General features: G+C 39.2%; 1 protein-coding gene across 1 annotated transcript; it reads right to left on the bottom strand.

Moving 5' to 3' along the window:
* Window positions 1-6,236: 6,236 nt before the first annotated feature.
* On the bottom strand, window positions 6,237-23,116 carry LOC121958844 (zinc metalloproteinase-disintegrin-like 2d). Its single transcript, XM_042507990.2, has 23 exons — window positions 22,959-23,116; window positions 21,795-21,901; window positions 20,934-21,007; window positions 20,723-20,798; window positions 19,456-19,532; window positions 18,805-19,003; window positions 18,644-18,709; window positions 17,598-17,660; window positions 17,346-17,515; window positions 17,174-17,255; window positions 16,925-17,067; window positions 15,367-15,553; window positions 14,949-15,038; window positions 13,779-13,977; window positions 12,548-12,650; window positions 12,168-12,333; window positions 12,000-12,080; window positions 11,832-11,916; window positions 10,229-10,349; window positions 9,979-10,138; window positions 9,800-9,847; window positions 8,911-8,955; window positions 6,237-8,125 (listed from the first exon to the last, which is right to left on the bottom strand). Exons 1-23 carry the CDS (start codon window positions 22,999-23,001, stop codon window positions 8,021-8,023), a joined length of 2,490 nt encoding a protein of 829 aa, XP_042363924.1. The 5' UTR covers window positions 23,002-23,116; the 3' UTR covers window positions 6,237-8,020.
* Window positions 23,117-24,219: the final 1,103 nt, after the last annotated feature.

Consider the following 24,219-nt stretch of genomic DNA (forward strand, 5'->3'; position numbering starts at 1 on the left):
GGGAAGGTCACTCTTAACCTTGTCTAATTCTTGTGACCATGATATTTCAAAAACACCACAAATGATTTTTTTTTTTTTTCAAATTTGGCACAAATGTTCGTTTTAAGATGAGGATAAACTGGTGAGAATTTGGCGGACAAAGGACACTGAGCCCATTTGGCACAAACGTCAAGGTTGCTGTGACCTCACAGAACATGTTTTTGGGAAACATGTTTTCCAAAAAAACATGTTTTTTTTTGTCCTATGCTAATTATGACAAAAATTTCACACAAAGTCTAACAGGATAAAATGATAAAGTGATGACATTTTATATCCAAAATGTCAAAAGTCGACTTCACTGTGATGTGTGAGAAGCGTCAGTGTTTATAGAGTTTGTTGCTTCCATATTTTAAGTATTGTCGACCTTCATGCTACATATAAGTCTTGATTTTAACTGTCACTGCATACAACCACAAGATGGTAATTATATTACAGTACTCTGTTAGTATTCACACTTCTGAACCCTTATCAATACTTGTTCCAGGTACTTGCATGTTTGCCTTCTGTACGTGGCGACTGTAGAAGGATGTGTTGTTTATTTTTAATCCTTTTTGTTGTAGGGAAGTTTATTTAAGCACGTAGTACTCGTTGCAACAGTTGGCGTCCAAACTCGTCCACCACGAGGTTGAGGACCCGCATCGTGTGTAGACATAAACAGCTCATCCTAAGGTAAGAAAAACACAACCATTACATTTTCACGTGATTATACACTGAAGAGACATTATATTATATTTCTGTCAATATAGTCCCCTAAATCCTGCACACTGGAGTAATAGTTTGAGGAACTTGTACTTTGAGTATTTGAATTTTATGCAACTTATGCAACCTTTACTCTGAGGTACATATTGTGTTTTCTAACTTTAGTTATTTTGCAGATTTAAATTATTGATAGAAAATAGAAATTAACTAAAAAGTTTCAATTTATTTTTATAGATTAAACTACTAGGATGTGTATAAAGTAATTAAAATTAGCTCCACCTTCACAGTGATGAACACATTAATGCACAAATAATTATTGGAATATAAAAATATAGTTTATATTATTCTGTAAGTGGAAATTCTGCATAATGAGTACTTTTAATTTTGGCACTTTAAGTACTTTTTCAATGCCAATGTTTTTCTACTTATACTTAAGTAAGAGTTTGAATAGAGGAGTTTTACTTGTTGCAAAGTATTTGTACACAGTTGTATTAATACTTTAACCTATGTAATGGACTTGAGTACTTCTTTCTCCACCACTGCCCAAACAGAACACAATTTATTTAACTGTCTAAAATAAGGATCATAACAATTAATCGCTGATTGATTAATCAGTTGTTAAGAATTTAACGTGAAATTTAATCGATTAATGGATTGTCTGTTTAATGCTGTCAGCGCGTACGCATTCTGTTCCTGCGAGCTTTGATTGAAAAAAAAATTATTTGGTATTTTTTTAGATAAGCAGCGTTTCCATGTTTTTTTCAAATGATGATTAATCGATCGTTAATTTGACCAATAATCAATGACGGGAAGTGCTCATGATTTACAGATCAAATTTAAAGGAGCAGCGACTTTATGGCGTTGGATTGGATTAAAAAGGTGACGAAAGTTGCTGCACCTCCTACGTGCTTCATTTTTTCAAAGGATTTCATAACAAGTGAGTTTAATGTGACCTCTGTGTTCACGCGCCTGTCGTCATCAGGTTATTACTCAAACTGTGACACAGAGTTTGTACAATGTGCTTAAAGTCACACACCTGAATATGACACGCAGGAACTGAAGTTAAAAACCTTCAAAATCTGACGTTCTTTAATTTGGTCCTTGAAAATGGCCTTGAATGTCATAGAGGGGCGAACATGATGCGTGAAATGTTTTATTGTGTCCTTTTAGCGTCATGAGATCAGTGGTAAACACCAGTAAATATAGTCGGCGCCAGGATGTTTTGCCGGCCTGCAAAACACATACACGCTCGAGCAACGAATAAGCGCTCACGTGTGTCTGTCTGTTGATGTCGGAGCTGTTGAATGGATCATTTGAGATTTTTGGTTGCAGGGGATCGGAGGCTGCCTTGCTGTGTTTTGCGCTCAGTATATTTTCCTGTTTTTTTGTCCTTTGCTAATCACATGCCTGAGTAATAGTAGTGACTTAATTTAAGGCCCTGGTTGCATTTGTTTGCCCCCATTTACAGATTTGCACAATTCTCTTGCAACAGACGGTTGTGGATAAAACAATTTCCTTCTTGAAAATTGAGTGCTTGAAAAAGTCCTTGAATTTGACCTGCTGCCGTCTGTGCGAACCTTGAAGACACTCTTGGATAAGTTCAGTTACAGTTTGTCCTCTCATGAAATAAAGACAACCTGGAAACAACAGAAACCGAACGTTGATAACAGATTTAAGGTATCTGACGCTTTGAATGCTTTGAGAACTGGTTTAGTTTGTTTTGGAAACATTGGGGAAAAAAGGACATTTTTGGACTGAAAGAAACAAGTAAAACCTGATTATAAGAAATTAAAAAAAATAAGTAAAATATCCAGAAAACTATATTTATATTTTAAATTATGTTTAAAAAATTATATAAAATAAATCCTTTTTTTCAGCACCTTTTTAGGTCATTCTCTCGTTTGTTTTTGGTTTGTACTTTGCAATTTTTGGGCCACGTCTTGTTGGGTTGCCCGTTGTTTTTGAAAGAAATCAAAAATCAAACCAATTTGTTCAGGATTTCAAAGGGTTAATGAGTAACTCAAACTGAGTGATTAACGGTGAGTCACGGAGATTATCTCGCTGCCTTCCTGTAGTCTGTAGCTAACTGTCGTCGCGGATCAGTCGAGGACTCGCTCTGTCCGTTTTACAGCATGTGGAAGTGATTTGTCAGGAGCCTTAAAAGCACGAGCAGTCACGTTAGGTCACTGTGGAGAGTTGGAGGTTACTTTTGTTCATCTGCGTTCTCCTATAGCAGAAATATCCACAACTAATGCTGAAATAAGCTCTTTTGACATTTAGGGTTATTTATCAGTGAGTCAGACGCAGTCAGAAACCTTGAAACACGGATCATGAATCACCAAGAGAAGATAAAAAGGCTGCACAAAGACGTTTCATTGTCTTACTGTTGTTGGACGGTTTTTTTCTGGATTGTTCTAAAACTGGAGTTTTAATTCAGAGCAAACACAGTCGGCCGCATGTTTGACTGAACGCCTGATCCCTGAGGAGGGATGTCGTCATCGCATATCGTCTCCTGCAGGACGAGTGAACCGCTGAACCCAGAGAGCAACGAGCAGAGACAAAAAGCTCTGCTGTAAAACAAACCGCGCTCAGTGTAAACTGTGTTTTATGAGCTGCTTGTTTGGTGAATCAGACGAGCTCTCTGTGAGGAAGCAGCCCCCCTCTGCTCAAACTGCATTCCTCAAAGTCCTCCTCCCCGCCTCACATCAGACTTTTCTCCTTTTACAGCTCGATTTACACTGCATTTACACACACCATTGTGATTGATTCGATTTATTTAGCACATTAAAAACAAACAACGTTATACATTTCAACAAAAGGAGACATGTGGGGAAACCCAGAACTGAATTCCCCAATGAAACTATGAGTCAGTGCACAGTCTCCGAACACTGATCAAACGAATATAAAATTGTTTAAAAATATATTTACATATAGGCTATAATAACAAATGAATAAGAAAGGAGAGGCAGATGAGCGCAGAGAAAATTCTGTAAAGAAAAATACATGTATTCCAGCTGCAGAAACATCTGTATACTAAATTGAGGTGAATGAAGTGGTTCCTGATTGGAGGGAGGGCAGGAGGGCGGGGTAAAGAGATAAAGAGATTATGAAAGAAGGGGTGGGGGGTGTTTTACTTCAAATTCTTGGCAAATTCGTTTGTGTTTCAACACGACAACGCCCCTGAGAACTAAGCCAGCTCCATGAAAACATGCTTTTCCTAGTTTGTGGTGGAAAACGTGGGCTGGTCTGCACAGAGCAGCTCTGGGAGGATCTGGACTGTGAGCCAGACCTCATCACCAGCGCTGGACCTCATTGATGCTCTTGGAGGTCCAACATCTGTAGGACTGAAACCAGGAGAGTGGAGGCCGTTTGATTCACTCAGCATGTAATCTGTCAGAGAAAGTGTCTTTGTGAGTAAGGTTTCAGTGTGCAACTGGAAAATCAGCGTCTGTCTATGTCATCCAAAGTGTTTTGGTTTGGCCCTGCTGCTGCTGGAAATGATGTTGACAGAGATGTGAGTGAATCGAAACAGTAAAGTTTTCATAAAAACTGGGGCTGTGAAACATAAAAATGTTTAAATCCCAGATAATTGCAGAATTTCAGTAGTTAATCACAACTGATCACATTTTTTAATCATGTTTTTAGTTCCATTATTTTTCATTACAAAACAGTTTTGAAGTCCATATATATAAAAGTGTCTTGATTAGGAATCAAATTAAAGTCAAAGTAAAGTGGACATGTCTGTAAAGGGGACCCACGTACCCACATGTGGCAGCTGTGGCTCAGAGGTAGAGCGGGTCGTCCTCTAACTGGAAGGTTGTTGGTTTGATCCCCGGCTCCTCCTGTCAACTTGTCGAAGTTTCCTCGGATAAGATACTGAACTCCATATTGCTCCTGATGCTGCACCATCGGTGCATGAGTGAGTGTGAATGGAAACGGAGCAGCAGGTGGCACCGTGTACGGTTGCCTCGGCGACCAGGGTGTGAGCAGATTAACTGAACGATGCGAAAATGCTCTGTGGGCAGTGATGTCGACACTGACCGAGGCTGCCGTGATGTAATTAGGGAATGAGGACAGCAAACTTCCCCTTCTTTTTTTGTTTGTTTTTATTCTTGTGCGTGTGTCCCTTTTGTATCACTCTGTGTCCCCTCTTTAAAATGGGACGTTTTTGTGGAGTTTCACTTTGCCTGCCCTTCTGCTGCTCCGTCTGTGCCCAGAGTACGCTCGGCGCTCCGACAGTGTGATGCTTTGAGTAAGCAAACAGCATATTTATTTCAGTGGGGCTCCTAATGAATGTACCAGCCTCAAAAATATAAAATCAGTTTGTCGTGGCAGACGTTTGATCGTGGTGTGCCGCCATGAATGAATGAACGTGTGGAAAACGCTATTACTGATGGTCGCACGTGAAAAGGGGCGAAAATAAGCTGGATGACAAGTCAGATGATCAGTTATCACAGTTCATCCTCAGGTTAACGTGAATGTTTGAACCAAATTTCATCGCTATCCATCCAAAAGTTATTACGTCATTTATACAAAACCACAAAAGTGAACGTCATGATGATGCTACAGCAAAAATCATCATCGTCAAAGTCATCTGGGCTCATCTTCTGAGGAAAATGAATGTTCAAAAGAAATTTGATAAGAATCCAAAGCGAGTTTCGATATTTCAGTCTGCAGCGCTCATTTCTGTTTCTGTTCTGCAATTTTTTGTTACTCATCAGCCAACATGTTCATCTGTTATACATTTATGGATCTGGTTCTTACTGCAGATTTATTAAATCATTTATTGGTTTGTTTCCCTCGAGAACAATGAGTCCAGAAACAAACAAACAAACAAAAAATAACCCATCAGCATTCGTGTCTGACTGTTTAACCCTTTGAAACCTGCATTGACATCAGTTTTCTTCTGCTGACTCGTGAAAACGGAGCAAAATGGTTTGATTTCTTTCCATAGCACGAGAAAAAAGGCAACGAGCAACTTGGCCAAATATTTCCCACAAATTGCGAGAGATTAGTTAAATGTGACAAGACCTGAAAATTTGTTTTTAAAATTATGAGATTATAAGAAAATGATTTATACTTTTTAGTTATAATTCTATTTCTAAAATAATGTTTTAGAAGAAAATGTTCACGTGTATATTTTTTAATTTTCAGCCCTTTTTTTACGTCATTTTTTGTTTGTTTTTACTTCTTTTTTTCCCTTATTTTCAGGTAATTTTCTTATTTCTTGGTAATTTTGGGGCCGTGTCTCGTTGCTGAATGTTTTCTCTTCAAACCTGTTTGCTCGGGTTTCAAAGGGTTAAGAAGCAGGAAACCCAGATGATGACGGCCGCTCTCAGTCTGGCTCACAGCTGTTTCTCAGCCGTTTCCTTCGGCTCTTCACTAGAGACCAATAATTATGAATGAACCGTAAACTCATGTCTTTCCTGAGAAAAACAACAGAGGACTTCTCGGTCAGTTAATAAAAAATGTTACAAAAGAAGAGACAAACAGCAGACTTCACCGAGAAAAACTTTAATTCATTATGTAATTCACACAATAAACATCTGAGAAAACAGCAGATAAACTGAAGAATCTGCGGATCAAACGTTTTTCATAAAGTGCTCTTTAGCTGCTGCGACAAAAGGCCTCAGATGTTATTACATTGTTATTACATTCAGTAACGTGACAGATTAAAACGATTGTGATCACAACACTGATATTATTTGATTTGAAGTCCGGATCTGCAACAATTAGTTGATCAAAAAAATGATTTGCCAAATATTTTGATTATCATTTTAAGCAAAACTGTAAAATATTTGCTGGTTCCAGCTTCTTAACTGTGATAGTTTGCTGTTTTTCTTTATTATGATTGTAAATGAAATGATGTTTGGATTAAAAAGGCACTTTGGGTTCTGAGCATTTTTCACAGTTTTTTAAATTTATAGACTAATTTTTTAACAAAGTACTGGTGAAAATAATCAGCAAATTAGTGGATAATACAAATAATCATTACTTTTATTCCTATTTGAGAAAGAATCAGTGATATGCTTCTAACTTATAACTTAACCACCAAGGTATAAACCCCGACTGTTACTATAGAAACATAAAAGTGCAGTAAAAAAAAACAACAACTAAACAACAACTGCGTGTTCCTCGAGGCTCCGTCACGCACCGTCCCTCGGGACACAAACACAGGAAAACGTAAATGTTTCAAGCTGAGCCACAGTGACTCACACAGGTCGTCTGAATACTGTGTGTGTACCGTTCATAGGTTTTCAAGTACAGTGCAAAAATTACACAAATTAACCCTCAGAAGGCAGACTGGCTTTGGACGAAGTTTAGGGACTGTATGGAAATTATTAGAGTGAGAAGTCAAAAAAACTAAACTAAACTCTCTCCGCTGTTGTTTCAAAACAATGTAAGGGTGTTAAATTGGTACAAATTGTTCAATAAAAACTTAACTTTTATAAAAATAATGATGTACAGTACGACATGAGTCTGGTGATGGACAGAGAGCTATCAGCTGAATCTGCAGCTCCTCTCACCGTTACGAGAGTTTATCGAGTTTTAGCTCATTGCTATGAGAAATGTAAACAGTAAAATGTATGTTTGAAATGTATGTTTGAATTTTGTTTGAAATGTATCATTTTTAAAAACATTTTTATTTTTTTTTTTCAGGTCATTTTCTTGTCATCTTTTACGAATGTTTTTGCCAGTTGTTTGACATTCTTCGCATGTTTTTTTTTCCCCAAAGAAATCAAACAAATTTGCTCAGATTTCAAAGGGTTTAACCGCTTGTAAAGTGATGTTGATCCAGGTTTCAAAGGGTTAACTGAACCCTCATCACCACCATCGCTGACTAAACTGAACTCTGAGAGAAGGACATAAAATATAAATCTGAGATTAGAAAAATGGAAAACAAACTACTCCAAAAACTTTAAACCGCCCTTTTGTTGAGCAAAAGGTTATAATACAAACCCCCTTTTTGCCTCTGCATCACCCTCTAATAATTTTCATACAGTCCCTAAAAACACATTAAATAAATAATTAAGTACATTTCCATGTGAGCACCATTTTGCCCCCCAAAATCATTTGTTTCCACAGCTGCTGTGAAGCTGCTGGTCATCAAACACATTCTCAGTCGGTCACTCGGCCGTCTTTAAGACAAAGAGGAAACTTTTCCAAACTCTGTGACCTCTGTGACCTCTGTGACTCACACGTATGATCCCAGATCTCGCGCTCTACGACTCCGCGCTGGATTTCTTCCTCTTTGGTAAAACTTGATACTTTAATGACTATTTCAAATGAGTCGGAGAACTTGTGGCTTCGCTGGGGGCGGAGGAGGAGGAGGGCTGGGTTTGACTGGAGGTACAGGAGGAGGAGGACCCGGTCTGACTGCCGAGTACTGAAAAACAAAACAAGATCAGCCTTAAATACACTTATTATGAATGTGAAGGTGTAGAGTTGTACTGTGGAAGATTAGGGAGAGTGTGTAAAGTGTTAAAAAAAAATAATAGCAGAGTAACTCTGGACTATTGTGGATGAAAATTTTAAAGAAAAATGGATGGCTATTTTCTGAAAAAAATCGGAATTAACGAGATTTAATGTTGCAAATTTGCGAGAAAAAAAACTTCTGAGAAAACAGTCAGAGAAATAGTGCTGTTAGGGTTTTTTTGTGCGGGGGGGGGTCAATATTAGGGCCAATGTAGACTAAAAAATTATTATTATGAGTTAGAAGAAGAGAAACTTCTCTTAAAAGTCCAGATTTTGATAATAATCCAGGATAAAATCTGGAGAATTTCCTTTGTGCTGAATCCAAATGCAAAATCTAACTTGATAAGTTCCTCCACTGCAGGCAGCAGCGTCTGTGTGATGAGGTCCATCCAAAGTGAAGAGATGTGGTTCTTTCAACCCCAAAAAACAAAAAAAACACTATTGTTCTGACTTTGTCTTCTTACAAATTTGTGACTTTGTAAACTCAGAGAATAGCTGATTTTTTATTTATTCCGTTTTTTTGCCATCCTGTAATGAGCTGCAACTTTCTGAAGATTCCCTGAGGAAAAACATCATGTGAGACAGAAAGATAAAAATCTCCTCACATTGGAGAAGCTGGAACTTGCTTCATAAAAAGACTTTAATCGACCATCAGTCAATATAATCGTCGGTTTAAAGTCAGCAGCTGTGACTCACCTGTGGTTTACTCAGCGGAGGTAAAGGTTTAGACGGAGGTTTTGTCTGTGGAAAAAAAGAGACATTTGTGTTTAATTACGGCTTTAAAAACTCACTTACACGCAGAGTTCAATTATCGCCCAAAAACTCTAAAAACACATCAGTGACTGTGTTTACATGCACAAATATTACAGTTTTTGCCCGTATTCTAAAGACAATATTCCTACTGAGCTGTTTACGTGGTTAATGACACTATAGATCCCTCTAATGCTGGGCTTCATATAAAGCCCTGCACGCTCTGATTCACGTTCATTTTTCCACCAGTGACAAACTTGTTCAAACGTGCACCCTCGGCCTCCCTCCTTCATTCCTCACCCACAATCTCTAAAAGGTCAGCGATGTGATATTTGCACAAATCAGAAACTTATCCAAGTATTTCGTAATATTTAAAAGTAGGAGTGCTTTTCTGAACACAAATGTGCGCTTTTCTTCTCAGAAACAGACAGAGCTGAAAACAGGCAAGAGGCCGCGTGTCTCCAACTGCGGTAAAAGTTTTCAGGGCCGTTTAAATTCGACTGCTTATGTCTCCTGTTTGCTTCCATATAATTCCAGATGTCCTGATTGAATTGCTGTTTGAATTTGATTTTGACCTGCATGAAATTCAGAATATTATCATATTCACAGTAAACACAGTCGGTGTGCTTTACTCACATCACTTTACGAGGAGAAAAATATACAGTTACAGCATGAAGCAGGTGAACACCACACGTCTAAATTAAAGATAAGTTACGTCATGTATTATTCAATTTTCCGAACTTTAGCGGCCGCTTTAAGTTGCCAGGTCTGAACGTGATCTTCAGTTTGTTTTATGCATCAGATCACATTGCAGTTTTTTTGTTTTTAAGCTCACCGGTTCAGTTTGTGAGGTCGGACACCCTGAGGAGAGTTTCTTTGGTGGCTGAAAGAAGAAAAAAAAACAGTTAATAACTTTCACAGTACTTTGCATTTAAAGCATAAACCATCGGCCTGTAACCTGTAACGTGAACGTGCAGCTCATGAGGAAGTGTTTTGTGTGGGCGCTGTGTGCACCTGCGGAGCGGCTCTGCAGGGACTCACGCTGACCATCAGAGGGCTGCAGGCTTGTGTTGCTGTTGACTCCATGAAAGTGGGCTGACTGATCTGAGGTCTCTCTTTAACGCTCGACTCCTGGAACATCGGGTTCAGCTTGTCCGGCGCTGAGTGCACTTTCCTGTGAGCACGACACGTATTCAGCTGAGGGGAAGCGGGAAACAAAGACAAAGCCGAAGGATACGAGACCCGGGGGACTTAATTGAAGTACCTTTTGGAGATGTAGTTGTCCATGTTGTCCTTCCTGCAGCACATCAGCCCTGCAGTCACTGCGGCGAGCACCAGCAGCACAGAGAGCGCTGCACACACACCGGCTATTATCCTGCTCTGATCTGCAGCGCAAACAGGAAAATCACAGTTACAGCGACACACTGTAATACACACGATATCAGCTCATTTCATCTGAAGTGTGTAAGCTGTGTGTGGAAGAAAAAAGTTATATTTAAACGTGAAAAGAAATGTGACAATAAGAAAGCTGAAATCATCCGATTCTTAAGGAAAAGTACGAATCTGTTGTGTGACTCAGAAACAGCGCGGGGTTGCTTTAAAGAAGTCAGCAGGTGTGTCATTGTTGTCATTTTGTTGATCAGATTGTTTCACCATAATTTGGGGAAAGTGCACCCATGTAGCTCATCACTGAAAAAACAGGTTAAACAAGCTGCTGCGTTTGTTCTGGTGAGGAAAAGTGTCACAAACTGTGCCGAGCTGTTTCATAACTTCAGCCGCTCTGTGTGAACTCTTCTCCATTTGTCTTTTTAGCCGTCTGACGACTGAATCATTGCACAATGACTCTGCGTCTTTGACAGTCTCGTAGCAGCTGGTTCCTTTTGAAAACTGATGAAAACTGATGTTGTTTTCTAAGTTGTTGGGCCGCGCAGCTTAAAGGAATATTTCTCCAGGTTAAATATTACTCTGTTACATGAAATCTGTGATGTAAACTTTTTCATTCTCACATGCCTCTACTTCAAATACAAAAACTGAAAAAATTCATGATGAATGGAGGTCACAGGGGAAATAAAGTAAAGGCGAAACTTATCTCTGCCAGACTCCGTTTACAAAAACAGTCATTTTACCTGAGTGATCACGGGAGCTGCTGATTTACCGCTGCCTCCGTCAGTCAGGCTCTTTGTGTTACTGTGAGATTTTTAAGGGTTATTTTGGATTCGCTAAAGTCACACGATCACTCTGACAAGTGTATCGAGGCAGCGGCAGACCAGCAGCTCCTGTGTTCAGTGAGGTAAAATGATTATTTTTGTGAATGAAGTCTGGCTTTGAGGAGAGCTGAGAGGATTTTAACTTTTAGTTAAACAGGATAAATGAGACTTGGGTTGTTCTGCAGGAGTTGCCTGATAGTTTGTGAACTGATGTTTCGATACGACTTTGCTGTTAAACACGGACCTTTATGACTTCAAATCATTAAAACTTTTATTTATTTTTAGATTCTTCATTAAGGCCTGCAAGAAAAACAGTTTTCTTCACAAATTCAACCTAACCCTAACCCTAACCCTAATCCTGAGTAACTGATACACAGATTGTCATTTGTGGGGTCAAGTGCTAAATGGAGTTAAGACAAACTTTTTAAGGCTTTTAACTGAGGTCAGTTTTACGATAAATATCAGGAAGACTTGATTCAGCGCTGGAGGAAACAGCAGATCTCTCATAATGAATCATTCGTGTTTGGATGAGTGATTCACGGAGCAGGTGTGACCTGCTTTTGTCTGCGCTGCTCAGTGAGGACAATAAACCTTCAGTTTCACCCAAATGTTTGTATTTAGCAACCAAACAAACACATTTAGTGTCATAAACGTCCGTACCTGGAGGTAAATCTGCGAACTGGACGTCACAGTAAGGTGGCGCCCAGCCGGGATTACAGTGGCACTCTTCTTTATGATTACACACCTGCGGATAAAACACAGTCACAGTTATTAAACAACAGTCAGACATTTGGACTTTGGACAAACTTGCTGAAATAACTCCCTCACCCCGTTGTTGTTGCATTTCTTTTCACAGTCCTCCTTTTTCCCATAAACCGACACATCCACACACCTGTTGTTGAGGCAAACCTGCACACAAACGTTTGATTCTGAGCAAAAACATTCACAGTAACCAACAAAACTCCCGCTGATGTGTCTCCTCGCTGCAGGTTTTACCTTATCTGCTCCACATCTGGTCCCCTGCGGCACCATGTCGATGTTTCTGGTTTTATCGTCCTCCACGGCTATTTTACACTCGATCTTGAACATGTTGTAGGCCGCCATTTTACCTGTGATTGACTCGCCCCCTCCGCCACAAAATATAGATCCACACTTAAGATTCCTAAAAGAGAAAAAAGACAAAAAAGATCAAGAGTTTGTTGCTAAATTAACAACATTGCGCAAAAAATAGCCTCAAACATAGAAAAATTTAACATCTGTCTTTATAACATTTCCTTAATTTAAAAAATGGTCCGCTCTGTGCGGCAGGTTTCCTTCAGGATCAGAGACTGATCTGGACCTGCAGCAGGACACTCAGTGTGACTGTTGCTACGTACTGTGGAGCGCAGGGGGTGAAGCCCAGTTTGCTCCTCCCACAGTTGGCACCCTCTTCCCGCCGTTTGTTCAGGTTGAAACACACATCTGGTCCAACTATGGCGCCTGAGGACACAAGATATTCAGAGTCACACTTCTGTTGAGTCACTGTATCGCCGAACGAGGCAACGCGATGGTGATGAAGCCTGCGGCCGCTGGCGAAAGCTCAGGGTGTCCCAGGCAACAGTCCCGAGAAAAATCAAAAGCTAAACTAAATTAGTGACGCGTTTTCCGTCACCCTCATCGGTTGGTCCTCCAGAGAGGGCGGCTAACGCAGCAGACTCACTCTTCAACCCACTTATGTGAACAGAAGTACGGTTTTTTATTCCGGTTTCTTGCAAATAAACATTTACCACGACTAAACAAACATACTACAGATGATGAAACTTCTCTAGTAAGTGAAAGTGAAAAACGCGACAGTTACAGCTTATCGCCGTAGGTGCTGCCAAATGGAGTTCTTCGAGAGTGTAACTCTAAATTATCGAAGCCTTTTCATGCCAGGAGAGGAAAAACAGATGCAAAATTAGGGATAACATATAGTCATGGTGAGTCAAATGTATGAAATATTAAACCAACATTTGAGTGATTGACTGTGGGAGGTGATAATTATTTTACAGTTTTCGATAAAAACAGAGCGATGGACTTCATCATTTGTACCACAGTGAAATGAAGAAAAGTTTCATCACAGTTGAGCCTAAATTTCGGTGTAAGTTTCAAAACTGGAGCACAAACGAATGATTTCTTATGAATTTTCACAGTTTTGACATTGAGACGGTCGCTGTAGCGCCACCATCAGGACTGTTGGCCTGTGTTTGCAGCTGAGGACGTTTGGCACGTGACTGGTCTTATGTGCAAAGTTTGCTTTATTTTTATGCATGGGAAGTAGGATTTCCTCAGAAGATTAATAATTATAACACAGAGGAAAATGATCAGCTCAGGACATTTATGAAACAATCAGACAGTAATAAGAAGATTTTAGGGGTTTATGATGCACAAACTCTCCTGTTTTCTTCTCCTGTATGCTGCTATTCATTAGAGTCTCTGTACTCCTTTATAGGAAACAAATGCACATTTTAACACTAATGTTTCTTAGAAAAAGCCGTTTCCACCATGTGACAGTGAAATTTACTGAGATCAGTAGAAACAGACTATTAAATAACGCTCCTCGAGGCTCCGCTGGTGTGTTGGGAGTACCTGCTCCAAACAGCCTCCAGCAGTGCTGCTCGTGTGTGGGACAGTGTCCGTTGTAGCAGTAGCCCTGCGCCTGGTCGTAGCACGGCTTCCCGTTCATCTCAAAGCTGTCCTCGGGACAATCCTCCGACGCTCCGGTGCAGTAATCAGGCAGGTCGCAGTCACCGGCTGCCTCTCTGCACACACTTCCAGCCGGTTTCAACTGTGGGTTAAAGATTATTTCAGGTGATTTAGTAAGAATAAGTTTGTTTAACTGTAATTGTTAACTTGTGTATTTATGCTGCACTGCATGACTTGCACCATCTCTTCATCAGAGGAAGGATGTGGTGAGTTACAGTTCATGGAAACAGTAAGATATCACCCTCTGTTTCCTGTTGTTAGGGAGCTGCTGCAGTTTTAATGTGGTTTGAGAGTAAACTCCTCCTGTGACCATTTTAATGTTATTAGCAGATTGTGTGCATGAGCGGCCTCTCGGTAGCCTGCACACTTTTGTTTTTTTTAGCCGTATTAGCAGCAACTGTTGGGTGAATTGTCATGAAATTTGGTTCTGACATTCATGATTCCAGAGGTTGAATCCTACAGATTTTGGTAATCCCCTTTTTTCGTCAATGAGATCAAACAGTTTTGGCCGTCTGCGTCAGATGCAGCCTGTAGCGTCTGTGTGAGACGCTGTGAGCTTTCGGCTGACTCCAGCGTTTATTAGACAGTCAGTGGACAAAGAATAAAGAACAAGAAAATCTGCTTAAGGGTCCAACAAGAACAGGACTTTGACCCAGAAGACCGGTGTTTGTGTCCCATGTGGAACTGTGCACGTGACTTGCGAGCAGGGTTTGGTAACAGGCTGTGCATATTTAAGGGTAATTACTTAAGTGCCAGCGAGTATCGGTTCACGTTAGATCCACTGGTGCCACGTTTAGATAGAGGCAGAAGTGCCAGAAAAGTTTCCTGAAGCCTAAAAATCAACCACAGTGATCCGAGGTCAGCACCAGAGCTCTGAGGCCTCGCCATCACCTCCTAAGCAAGCCAAAATTGTTGCTGCAGCACTGATCTACACTCATTTGTCTTGTTAAATTACAGGTTTGGGGTCTTGAATGGAATCCCATGTTTTACTGGGATATTATTTAGCTGACAAACTCTAAGAAAAGAAACTCACTGTAATAGCAGCTTAAATACCTGGCAGTTGTCACAGCATTGTCCATGAGCACACTTGGATCCTGCAGTCAGGAGACAAGTTGAGGCATCACAGCAGGGGTTCTTGCATTCCTACAAAATAAAGGTTTTCAGTTGTCATGTTTGCGTGTCCTGTTACACCTTAAGGAACTGCAGTGGTGAAAGTTCAGTCCAGACGGATTTAAATCTCCAACACAAGCAGCATCTCTGCCAAGAACGTTGTCTCTCTGATAGGATGTGAGCACACAGGAAAACTATTTTAATTTTTGAGGCCGAGTCACCACAGCCTTCCCTTTTATTAGCTGTAGCCTTACATACAGGAAACCACAACCAGTCAGCTAAAACAGAAAGCCAAAACGGCATCTACCATCACCACATGATAGTCCTAAAAAATGACTGATCTGTTAGAAACATGTTTCACCTCCACCGTGCCGCAGTCACACTCCTCTCCGGGGTCCACCAGGGCGTTACCGCAGCTCGGCCCCTCGGTGATGGTCCTCGCAGAGCTGGGTTTGGACAAGCAGCTGGGCCGAGCTCGCTCCATGAATTCGGCGAGCTGCTCAAAACTGCAGGTGCTGAATAACTCTGGGAATGCTTCATTTCCTGTCCTGAAGAAGAGAGAAGAGAATTCAGCTTTGCAAATTAAATGCACTCAATTAAATTAACAGTTGTTGCCTCTTGCCAAGGAGGTTATGTTTTCGGTTCACTTGGTTTGTTTGCCTGTCAGCAGGATTACATAAAACTACTGGCCCGAATTTTCAAGCTTGGCGGAAGGTTGTTGCATGGGCCAAGGAAGAAACAAGTATATTTTAAAGCGTATGAAGCACATGACGGATACAGGAATTATGTTTCACTTTGGTTAACATTGCAAGAGAAAGCATTCAAACACGTTCTGATATCAAGTCGTCACTTTTTGTCACTTTGCAGTGGATTTCCGAGTCAACATATCAATCCTCCTGTATCTGCTCTTTACGTTTCAGGATGCAGCGACCATAACGTAGGAAAAAAAAGTAGAAAAAAAACATCATGTTCAGACAGGAAGCGAACACTGGACTCTCGTATGAAAGTCCAGGGTTTGTTTGATCCATCACTGCTCCTCCCACCTGCCTTACAGGAACCTTTGTGCTCCTTATATTACGGCGTTACCGGCAGCGTTTCAATCTGACGCCGTCTGGTGGCATATGATGCAGATGTGTCTGGTCCCGTCCTGCCGCGTTCTCAATTGACACCGACCACCTGCATATCATGCTGCCGTGGCAGGTGGCATCCGGAGACATATAACATCGCCGTGAACTGTTTTGTCTGGGTGCGTTCTCAGCTGACAACGTCCAGCGGCCTATCATGCAAATGCAAAAGGTGGCTTTTGCTGTCGGGATCATGCACTGAAAGCACTGCAAGCATTTGACAACTTTGAATCTAGAACGGGCATTCGGCCTTAGCGAAAGTCTACGCTCTTTGAAAGTCCTTCCAGGTTAACGTGGGTGGATGACAACATTTGCGTCACACGGACCAATGGACCCTCGTGGGTAAGGGGACGTGGAAACTACTAATTGGCCCTATGCCAGCAATCCAGTTCATCCAAAAGGTGTTTAATGGGATTGAGGTCAGTCAAGTCCCTCTGCACCCCACTGAGAAGACGGTTTCTTATGGAGCTTGCTTTAAGCAAGAGGTAATTGTCATGATGAAGCAGGAAGGGGTTAAACACAAACTGTTGGCACAAACTTGGAGGAACTCTACAGTTAAAAATATCAATGTGTGCTAAAGATTTCCCTAAACTGGAAGCAATAAGTCGCCTCAACCAGGGACGGGGGGGTGCACATGCTTTTGGTCACATCCTTTTGTATGTGAAAGCTGAATGTTCTAGTTGAAATATGATATTTCCAAATATACTGTTTGTTGTGTCTTTCAAAAGTGTTTCAAAAAAAATTATAAACTGCAGCAAGACAGACAAAGTGTCCTCTTTGGGGTGACGTCCTTACCTGAGCTTTGGTGCCATCACACAGTTCTCACTGCTGTAAGACGGACCACACATACAACCTAAAGCATCATGAGACAACCCGAAATTATGTCCCATCTCATGAGCGATGGTGGAGGCGAGGCCTATTGGGTTATCATGGTGATCCTGGAAGAGAACCACACAAATGTTGCTTTAAATGTAACAAGATGTATCGGTAAACACTCCTTTCATCTCCAGATGTCAAAGTATTAATGTAAGTAAGAAGTCACACCTGATTGACTCCACCTGAGTTTCCAGTACACATGGCATACTTATTTGCCAGTCCGACTGTGTCTCCTTCAAAATCTTTGCCACTGTTGAAGGAAAAAGTCAAACATCAGGTCAAACTGGCAACATTACTGTGACAAAGACCATCTAAAAAAACATCTAAGACTGATCCTCACGTCACAAATTGGGCATTGTCATGCTTCGTCCTCTGCAGAAGATCGGCCTGCCGCCACAGGAGGAAATTGTCCAGGGTAGTCTCTGATTTTAAGTCAACGTTAATGTGGTCTTTGTCCGTCCAAATCTCCAAGCCCACCAGCATGACGCGGATGTTCAGAGGTCGATACAGCTGCAGGAAGAGGCAGAGATGTTATTCAGGAGGGAATTCACTGACAGCTGATGGCAAACAGCGTCCAAAACCAAAAAATTACCTTGTCAACGTGATTTATAACTCCAAGAACACGGGAACTAGTCTTGCTTCCGTATCGCTTGTACTGGAGGAAGAGGAGAAAGAAACATGATCACATTATTTATCCAGACATCCTTTCTTTTGCTGCCTCAGTAGTCCAGACGTCCCTCTCCCCTGCAGAGTTTTCCAGCTCCTCCTGGGGGATCCCGGGGCTTTCCCAGGCCAGATGACATACATAATCTCTCCAGCATGTTCTGGGTCTGCCCCACGGTCTCTTTCCAGTTGGACGTGCCTGAAAACCTTGGGTCCAGGACACATCCTGATTAGATCCCTGAACCGCCTTAACTGGCTCCTTTTGGTGATAATAAGCAGCAGCTGGACTCCAAGCTCCTTCTGGATATCCGAGTGCGTCACCTTATCCCTCAGAGTGAGCTCAGTCACTACCAAACACAGTTTGGCTCCTTGTATCTGCAATCTCAGTCTTTCTTAATTTCAGCTCCTTAACTGGCAAGATGCATTGACGCGTGTCACTAAATACCATCCATCTCCCCCTGAGCAGCGCTAAAACACCGCTCCAAATACATCTGCACCGAGTTTGAAAGAGAGACTGAATAAGTCAGATGAAAAAAGAGATGAAACCACTGAGAAGTTTTCACAGACCTCTGTTCCTGCGGCTGTCTGTTTACCTGTTCTCCTGCCTGTCTGTGATGTGGGACAGGACACACCAACAAAACGACCCACACACCCAAACACAGACAAAAGCTGACAGAAAGGCAGACTGGAGTGCTGCAGTGGTGTGTTCACTTGTTGTGGGAATGCAGCCCATTACCTATATTAACAAGTTTTCCTGTGTTCGAAAAACCTGCATGCACGCGCTAATTTTGTTGAGAAAGGGTTATAAGTTGCTGCCTTTGCTCAGCAATCGACCCAACCCTGATGCCTGCAGGGGGGGCGGCCTCATGTAGTTATTTTTGGGCTGTGTCCAACATCAGCAGTCAAGGCCCATCCACCGGACCAGATTAATTTAATAATTAAAATTAAAAATGTAAAAGGAATATAAAGATTTACCTCAGTATTGTCCACCACCACAAACAGCTCGACAAACCTCTGTGGACCTACGATGGGTTTAGTTTTCTGACAAAAAAAAAGGAAACAGAAAAGATACAATCATATTAATATTTAGGGGATAAACTATCATTTTCTTTATGTTTTTTTTTCATGTCACCTACCCATGATCTAGACCTGAAGAGACCAGAAAGCCGAGGCGTCTGCTCCTGGTCGTACAGCGTGGTGGTGTTGGACGACGAGCCGCAGCCGAGACTGCTGCTGATCTTCAGGTGCTCCCGTCTGTAGACTGCATGGTCGCCATCGTCAGACTGACCCAGAGGCTCAATCAGGTACACCTGCTGCCGGGTTCTCACAAAACCACTGAAAACACACAAACAAGAAGGCAAAAGCTTCATTTGCTGATTTGTTAAAAAGTAAAACAGCCTAAATGTGATTAAACATACAGTAAAAATGAAAGTAGTCTTCTGCAAAAACAGGTCTACAACATATCGCTCAATCTGTTCTGTAAATATGTCTTGGTTTACAAATATAGGCAACTTCTCCTGTATAACAAAGGCAATTCATAGTGATTTACAAAAGTCAAAGAAATGCATCAGAACAACATTAAAGAAACGATAAAAAAGGAAAATAAAGCGAAAAATAAAAGTGCAGTAATCGGATGTAGTGGCCCAATGTCAGTGGTGTAGAAAACTGAAATCAGAACACCTTGTTGAAGTAACTGATTACTAAATATAATGAAGCAACACATTTCACAAGTGTCTGAGAAAGACACAGGAAGTTTGAAGTTTAAAAAAGTATCCAGATTTTCTTACCTAATGCCCGAACAAATCCCGACACTGACCGCAGAGTCCTTCATGCCTGCAACGTGACCGTGATAGAAGCAGTGATCCTGGACGGAAACACATTCATCAGATTACAGATATAATCAGTGTGCTCAGCCGCTGGAGTTAGTCTGTAGTTTACATTCCTCCGATGGACGTTACTCACAGAGGGTTTCTTTATGAGAAACCAACATTAAGTTATGAATCACAAATCAGGAATTTCAGACTTTTAACTCGTCGGGTTCACTTAAACTCCCGGTTTACAGACACAAATTTAGCTCCTCTTTCTGTATAACCTCCAAGTATTTGTTAAAATGTCTGAGATATTAAAAATATACATTTTTGTGCCGAAAAAAATCAAGCAATCAACTTCTGATGGTTTAAAGTAGTTAAACTGATCAGCAGTTAAATGGATAATAATAATGATAATAAATAGTGTGTATATATATATATATATATATATATTTATATATATATTAACATTGTTATTTATTTATTATTATTGTTATAGTAATAATAATTAAAGAAAATACACAAAGTTATGAGCATGAAGGCACACTCATAATAAAAAAAAATCTTTCAATAATATTTTTACTGAATCGATATGATGAATTTTTTGTGCATTAAATTTCAGAAAAAAAGTGAAAGGGATTTATCACCACAGTAGGTTGGGTGTGATTATATATATATATATATAATATATATATATATAATAATATAATATATAATTGCTTTATCTTTATATTTATATTAATATATATATATATATGTATATATATATATATATATATATATATATATATATATATATATATATATATATATATATATATATACTATAAATACTTTCCTTTGAGTCTCTGAGTGACTGGGGAGAAAATGCATGACCCTTCTTCCACCGTAATAACCATATTTCATAGTTTCTGACTATAAAAATGGAGAGATTTTTGAGATTTTATAAAGAAAACATGCTTTTAAACCCACTTGTGGGTTTTGGAGTTCTGATAGTATTAAAATAAATAAAAAATATGACCACTGACTATCCAAAATAAAAAAATATTTGAAATGCCTCCACTACTTCTGCACCACCCCCTACCTTCTCATAAATAACAAACAGTCCCTAAGAGAATACTTATTTCCCAAATGTTAACCATTACTTCCAACTACTCTATAAAACTTCCCTTTTCTACACTTATTTCTATTACCTGTGTGGTAAATTTTCCTTATTTAATACTTCAGTGGTAAAGTAAAATCTCACCTCGTTTGGCGATGTCGTCACCCGTTTTCCATCTTCTGAATAATGTGTTTCAGTGTAGCCTTTCCCAATAAGATTCCTATAAAATACACATGGAAAAGCTGTATCACAACTTTTTCATATATTTAAAATATTAAAATACATGTATGTCTTGCATAATAATTAAAAACTTTACTAAATACCAAAATATTATCTGTTTAAAATCAATGCTTACCTGTTTTTTTCCAGATAAATTGTGTGGTTTGTGCCCTCAATGGTGAACTCGTACTGAACCGTATCAGGATACAGCTGTTAAAAAATTCAGTCACAGGACAACTATTAATAAATGTAATAATTAGACAGATTTGCAGCACGAGAAGAAATACTCACTGTACTTGGGTAAAAATAGCAATACCACAAGGATAAAAAATATTCTGCTACAGCTAAAAGTACTTTATAAATTCCCTCCTGTAAATATTAACAACAAATTGTAATTTAGTATCAAAAGTAAAACTATCATTGTGCAGAATGTGAAGAAAGTTTGATTATTTTATATTATGTTGAATTATTGTTAACAATGCACAGATGTAAAAAAAAAAAACCAACACTTTAATGTTAACTATTGTCTATACTGTCAGGTAGTTAGATCTACAGCACTGTAAAGTGTGCCACTTTACTGTAATACTCCATTACATTTCAGGCGGAAATATTGTACTTTCTACTGCACAATACCATGCAAAATATACAATCTTTTTTTATCTTCTTATCTATCTTCTTATAAAAAAAGTTATAAATATTAACTTCTGACTACTTCTACCAGGTACAGAGGTAAAATCCTGTGTGTATAGTAAACAGTATTACTGCTAAGAATAATATTAATAATTCAACACTGACAGGAATTATATTTAAGTACACTAAACACATTTTTCAAATTTTTAGGATCAAGATTTACAACTATTACAACAATACAAAAAAACTGTTTAAATGTTTGGTTCATGTACATTTTGCTGTTAATACTTCTAAAGTAACATTTTGAATCCATATCCTGGATGTAAAATTATGACACGATTGTTTGGTAGAGGTGAGGTGTTGTCACCTGGTTGTCCCGCAGACTCCTCCTCTGTCTCCCCTGAAGTCTCTGAGGTCGGACCACCTCGTATTTCTCAACGTGAGACAACATCGCAGAGGTCAGCACGACACAAACTACACACAAAAAACAACACAGTGAATAACATTTACACAAAATATCAGAATTAACAGCTTTAAACTGCAGGGACAAGCATCAAGAATGAAAAATACATTTACTCAAACTGTATGTACAATTTTGATGTACTTGTACTTAAGTATATCCACTTTATGCAACTTTAAACTTCTACTTCACTTCATTTCAGAGAGGAAAAAATACCTCACTACATTAAACAGATATAGTTGTTCTGATGTTACATACAAAACACATGATGGACTTATTCAATATGATGCATTTTTATAGATTAAAGACCCCAAAACTAACAGAAGAGCCCCTGAAGTCCTAAAGAAATACTTGAATACTTTTTATCTTTTTGCACAGTACTATATATATATATACATAAAATAAAGACTAAGCCTGATGATTTAAAAAAGCCCCTAATGTTCACACACAGTTCATCATTACATTCATACTTGTATTTGAACAAATATACTCATTACTGATTACTAACAACTATTAATACCCTATTTTTTTTTAATCACAATGCATAATTGATCTGAAGAGAGAGAAAAAAGGTAATTACGATGCCAGAGTGCATAAAACATCATCAAAATGGAGCTTATCCATTATCATAGAAACACCTCTGTGTCTGCTGATAATAATAATAATGGTAATATTTCGGGATCCATAATAAAACGCTCTGAAAGGGGCCTGTTTGCTTTGTTTTCTGCAGACTCAAACTTAACTGGATAACTTTTTTACTTTTTTTTTAAACCGTGTACTGTTATTTTCAGAAAAGTAAAATAACTTGTGCTACTTCCAACACTGAATCTTTTGAACAAACATTAGAAAACAATAAAAAGGACATTTCATGCGGTTTCTCAAACGTTATAAGCATTAAGATATAATTAATACCATTATTATAAGCATGCAGCGCATTAACAGCTACTTCTCAAGTTTCCTGTCAAACATCCTTTAACTTAACTGATTATAAGCAGTTTGTTGAAGCGAAATTAAACAGGAAAAGCCGTTTTCTCATAATAAAAAGAATAAAGTATTTCATATTAAACTCACCGCACAGCGTGAGCAGCCGCACACAGACCGAGTTCAGCGCCATCCCGCCGCGCTCTGCCCGGCCGCCGCCGCTCGTCTTACCGTTACTCCTCCGTGAATCATCGTGAATCACCAGGAGCTCCTCCTCCGGTGCTTATCGCCGCCTCACACATTTACCGGAAAAAAAAACCGACAAGCTGACGACCGTTAGCAGAAACGCGGGAAAAGTACTTCCGGTGAAATGAAACATTTCAAAATAAAATCACTCCGGATGTTAACTTGGCCAACAGTCAGAAATGATATCTCTTAACCGTTAACCGATTAACAGATGAAGTTTTTTTATCATTAAATAAAACTTAAACTATAAAGGTGATGCGTGTGAAAATGACGTTTTAACTTATCTATTCACACAATACCAACAGCCAGACCGCTGATCTGCGGACCGGAAGCAGGACTCAACCGTTAACACCGTTGACATGAAAAAAAAACAACAAAAAAACACGTTACTTTTGTCTTTGTTAAAAATTATAAATATTTAAACACGACATAATTACATATTAGTCATACTGACATATTCTGGAGTAATTTTTGTATATTTAAATAAATAAATAAATAAATAATACTGCGTTGGGGAATAAGTTAAAGTAATTAAATTACATTACAAAAATAAAATACAGTTACCGATGAAAATGTCTTTTCAGTAAAAGGTTTCTATGTTGAATAAAACATTAATTCTGTTGCTTTACATCTTTTTGCCGTGCAGGTGTGTCTTCAGTTGGTATATTTTTGGACAACATGGGTCAACAAAGCCACTGAGACAAGCTGAATGCAACATTTATACACCTGCGTTTTTAGGCCTTTTCAGCTTTATCACCCTGTTTAAAACATTTGTCAAATAAGTAATAAAAAAGTAATCAAATGTAATAAGTTATATTATGTTAATGAAGTAATTAAAATAGTTACCTGATTGCATTTTTTAACAGGGTAACTAGTAATCTGTAACCTATTTCATTTCAAAAGTATTCTTCCCAGCATTGCTGTACTATACTACAGTGAAATAAAATCTGTAAATTTGACGCTTTTTATCTCATCTATACAGCACAATTCAGCTTTAAAAATATAATAAATAGTCTGAGAAGATGCAGGGATGTTCCCCAAAGGTTCTCTAAAGGTTCTTCAAGAATAATTCCCGAGAAATGGAGAATAATAAAGATTGATCTTGTTAGAGCCCTGAGAGCCTTCAGGGATCACTGTCCAGACGCTGTTTTTTAAGATAATGTTC

The sequence above is a fragment of the Plectropomus leopardus genome, chromosome 19 (genome assembly GCF_026936395.1).
Source record: "Plectropomus leopardus strain MGB_pleo_1.0 chromosome 19, ASM2693639v1, whole genome shotgun sequence".
Taxonomy (NCBI): domain Eukaryota; kingdom Metazoa; phylum Chordata; class Actinopteri; order Perciformes; family Serranidae; genus Plectropomus; species Plectropomus leopardus.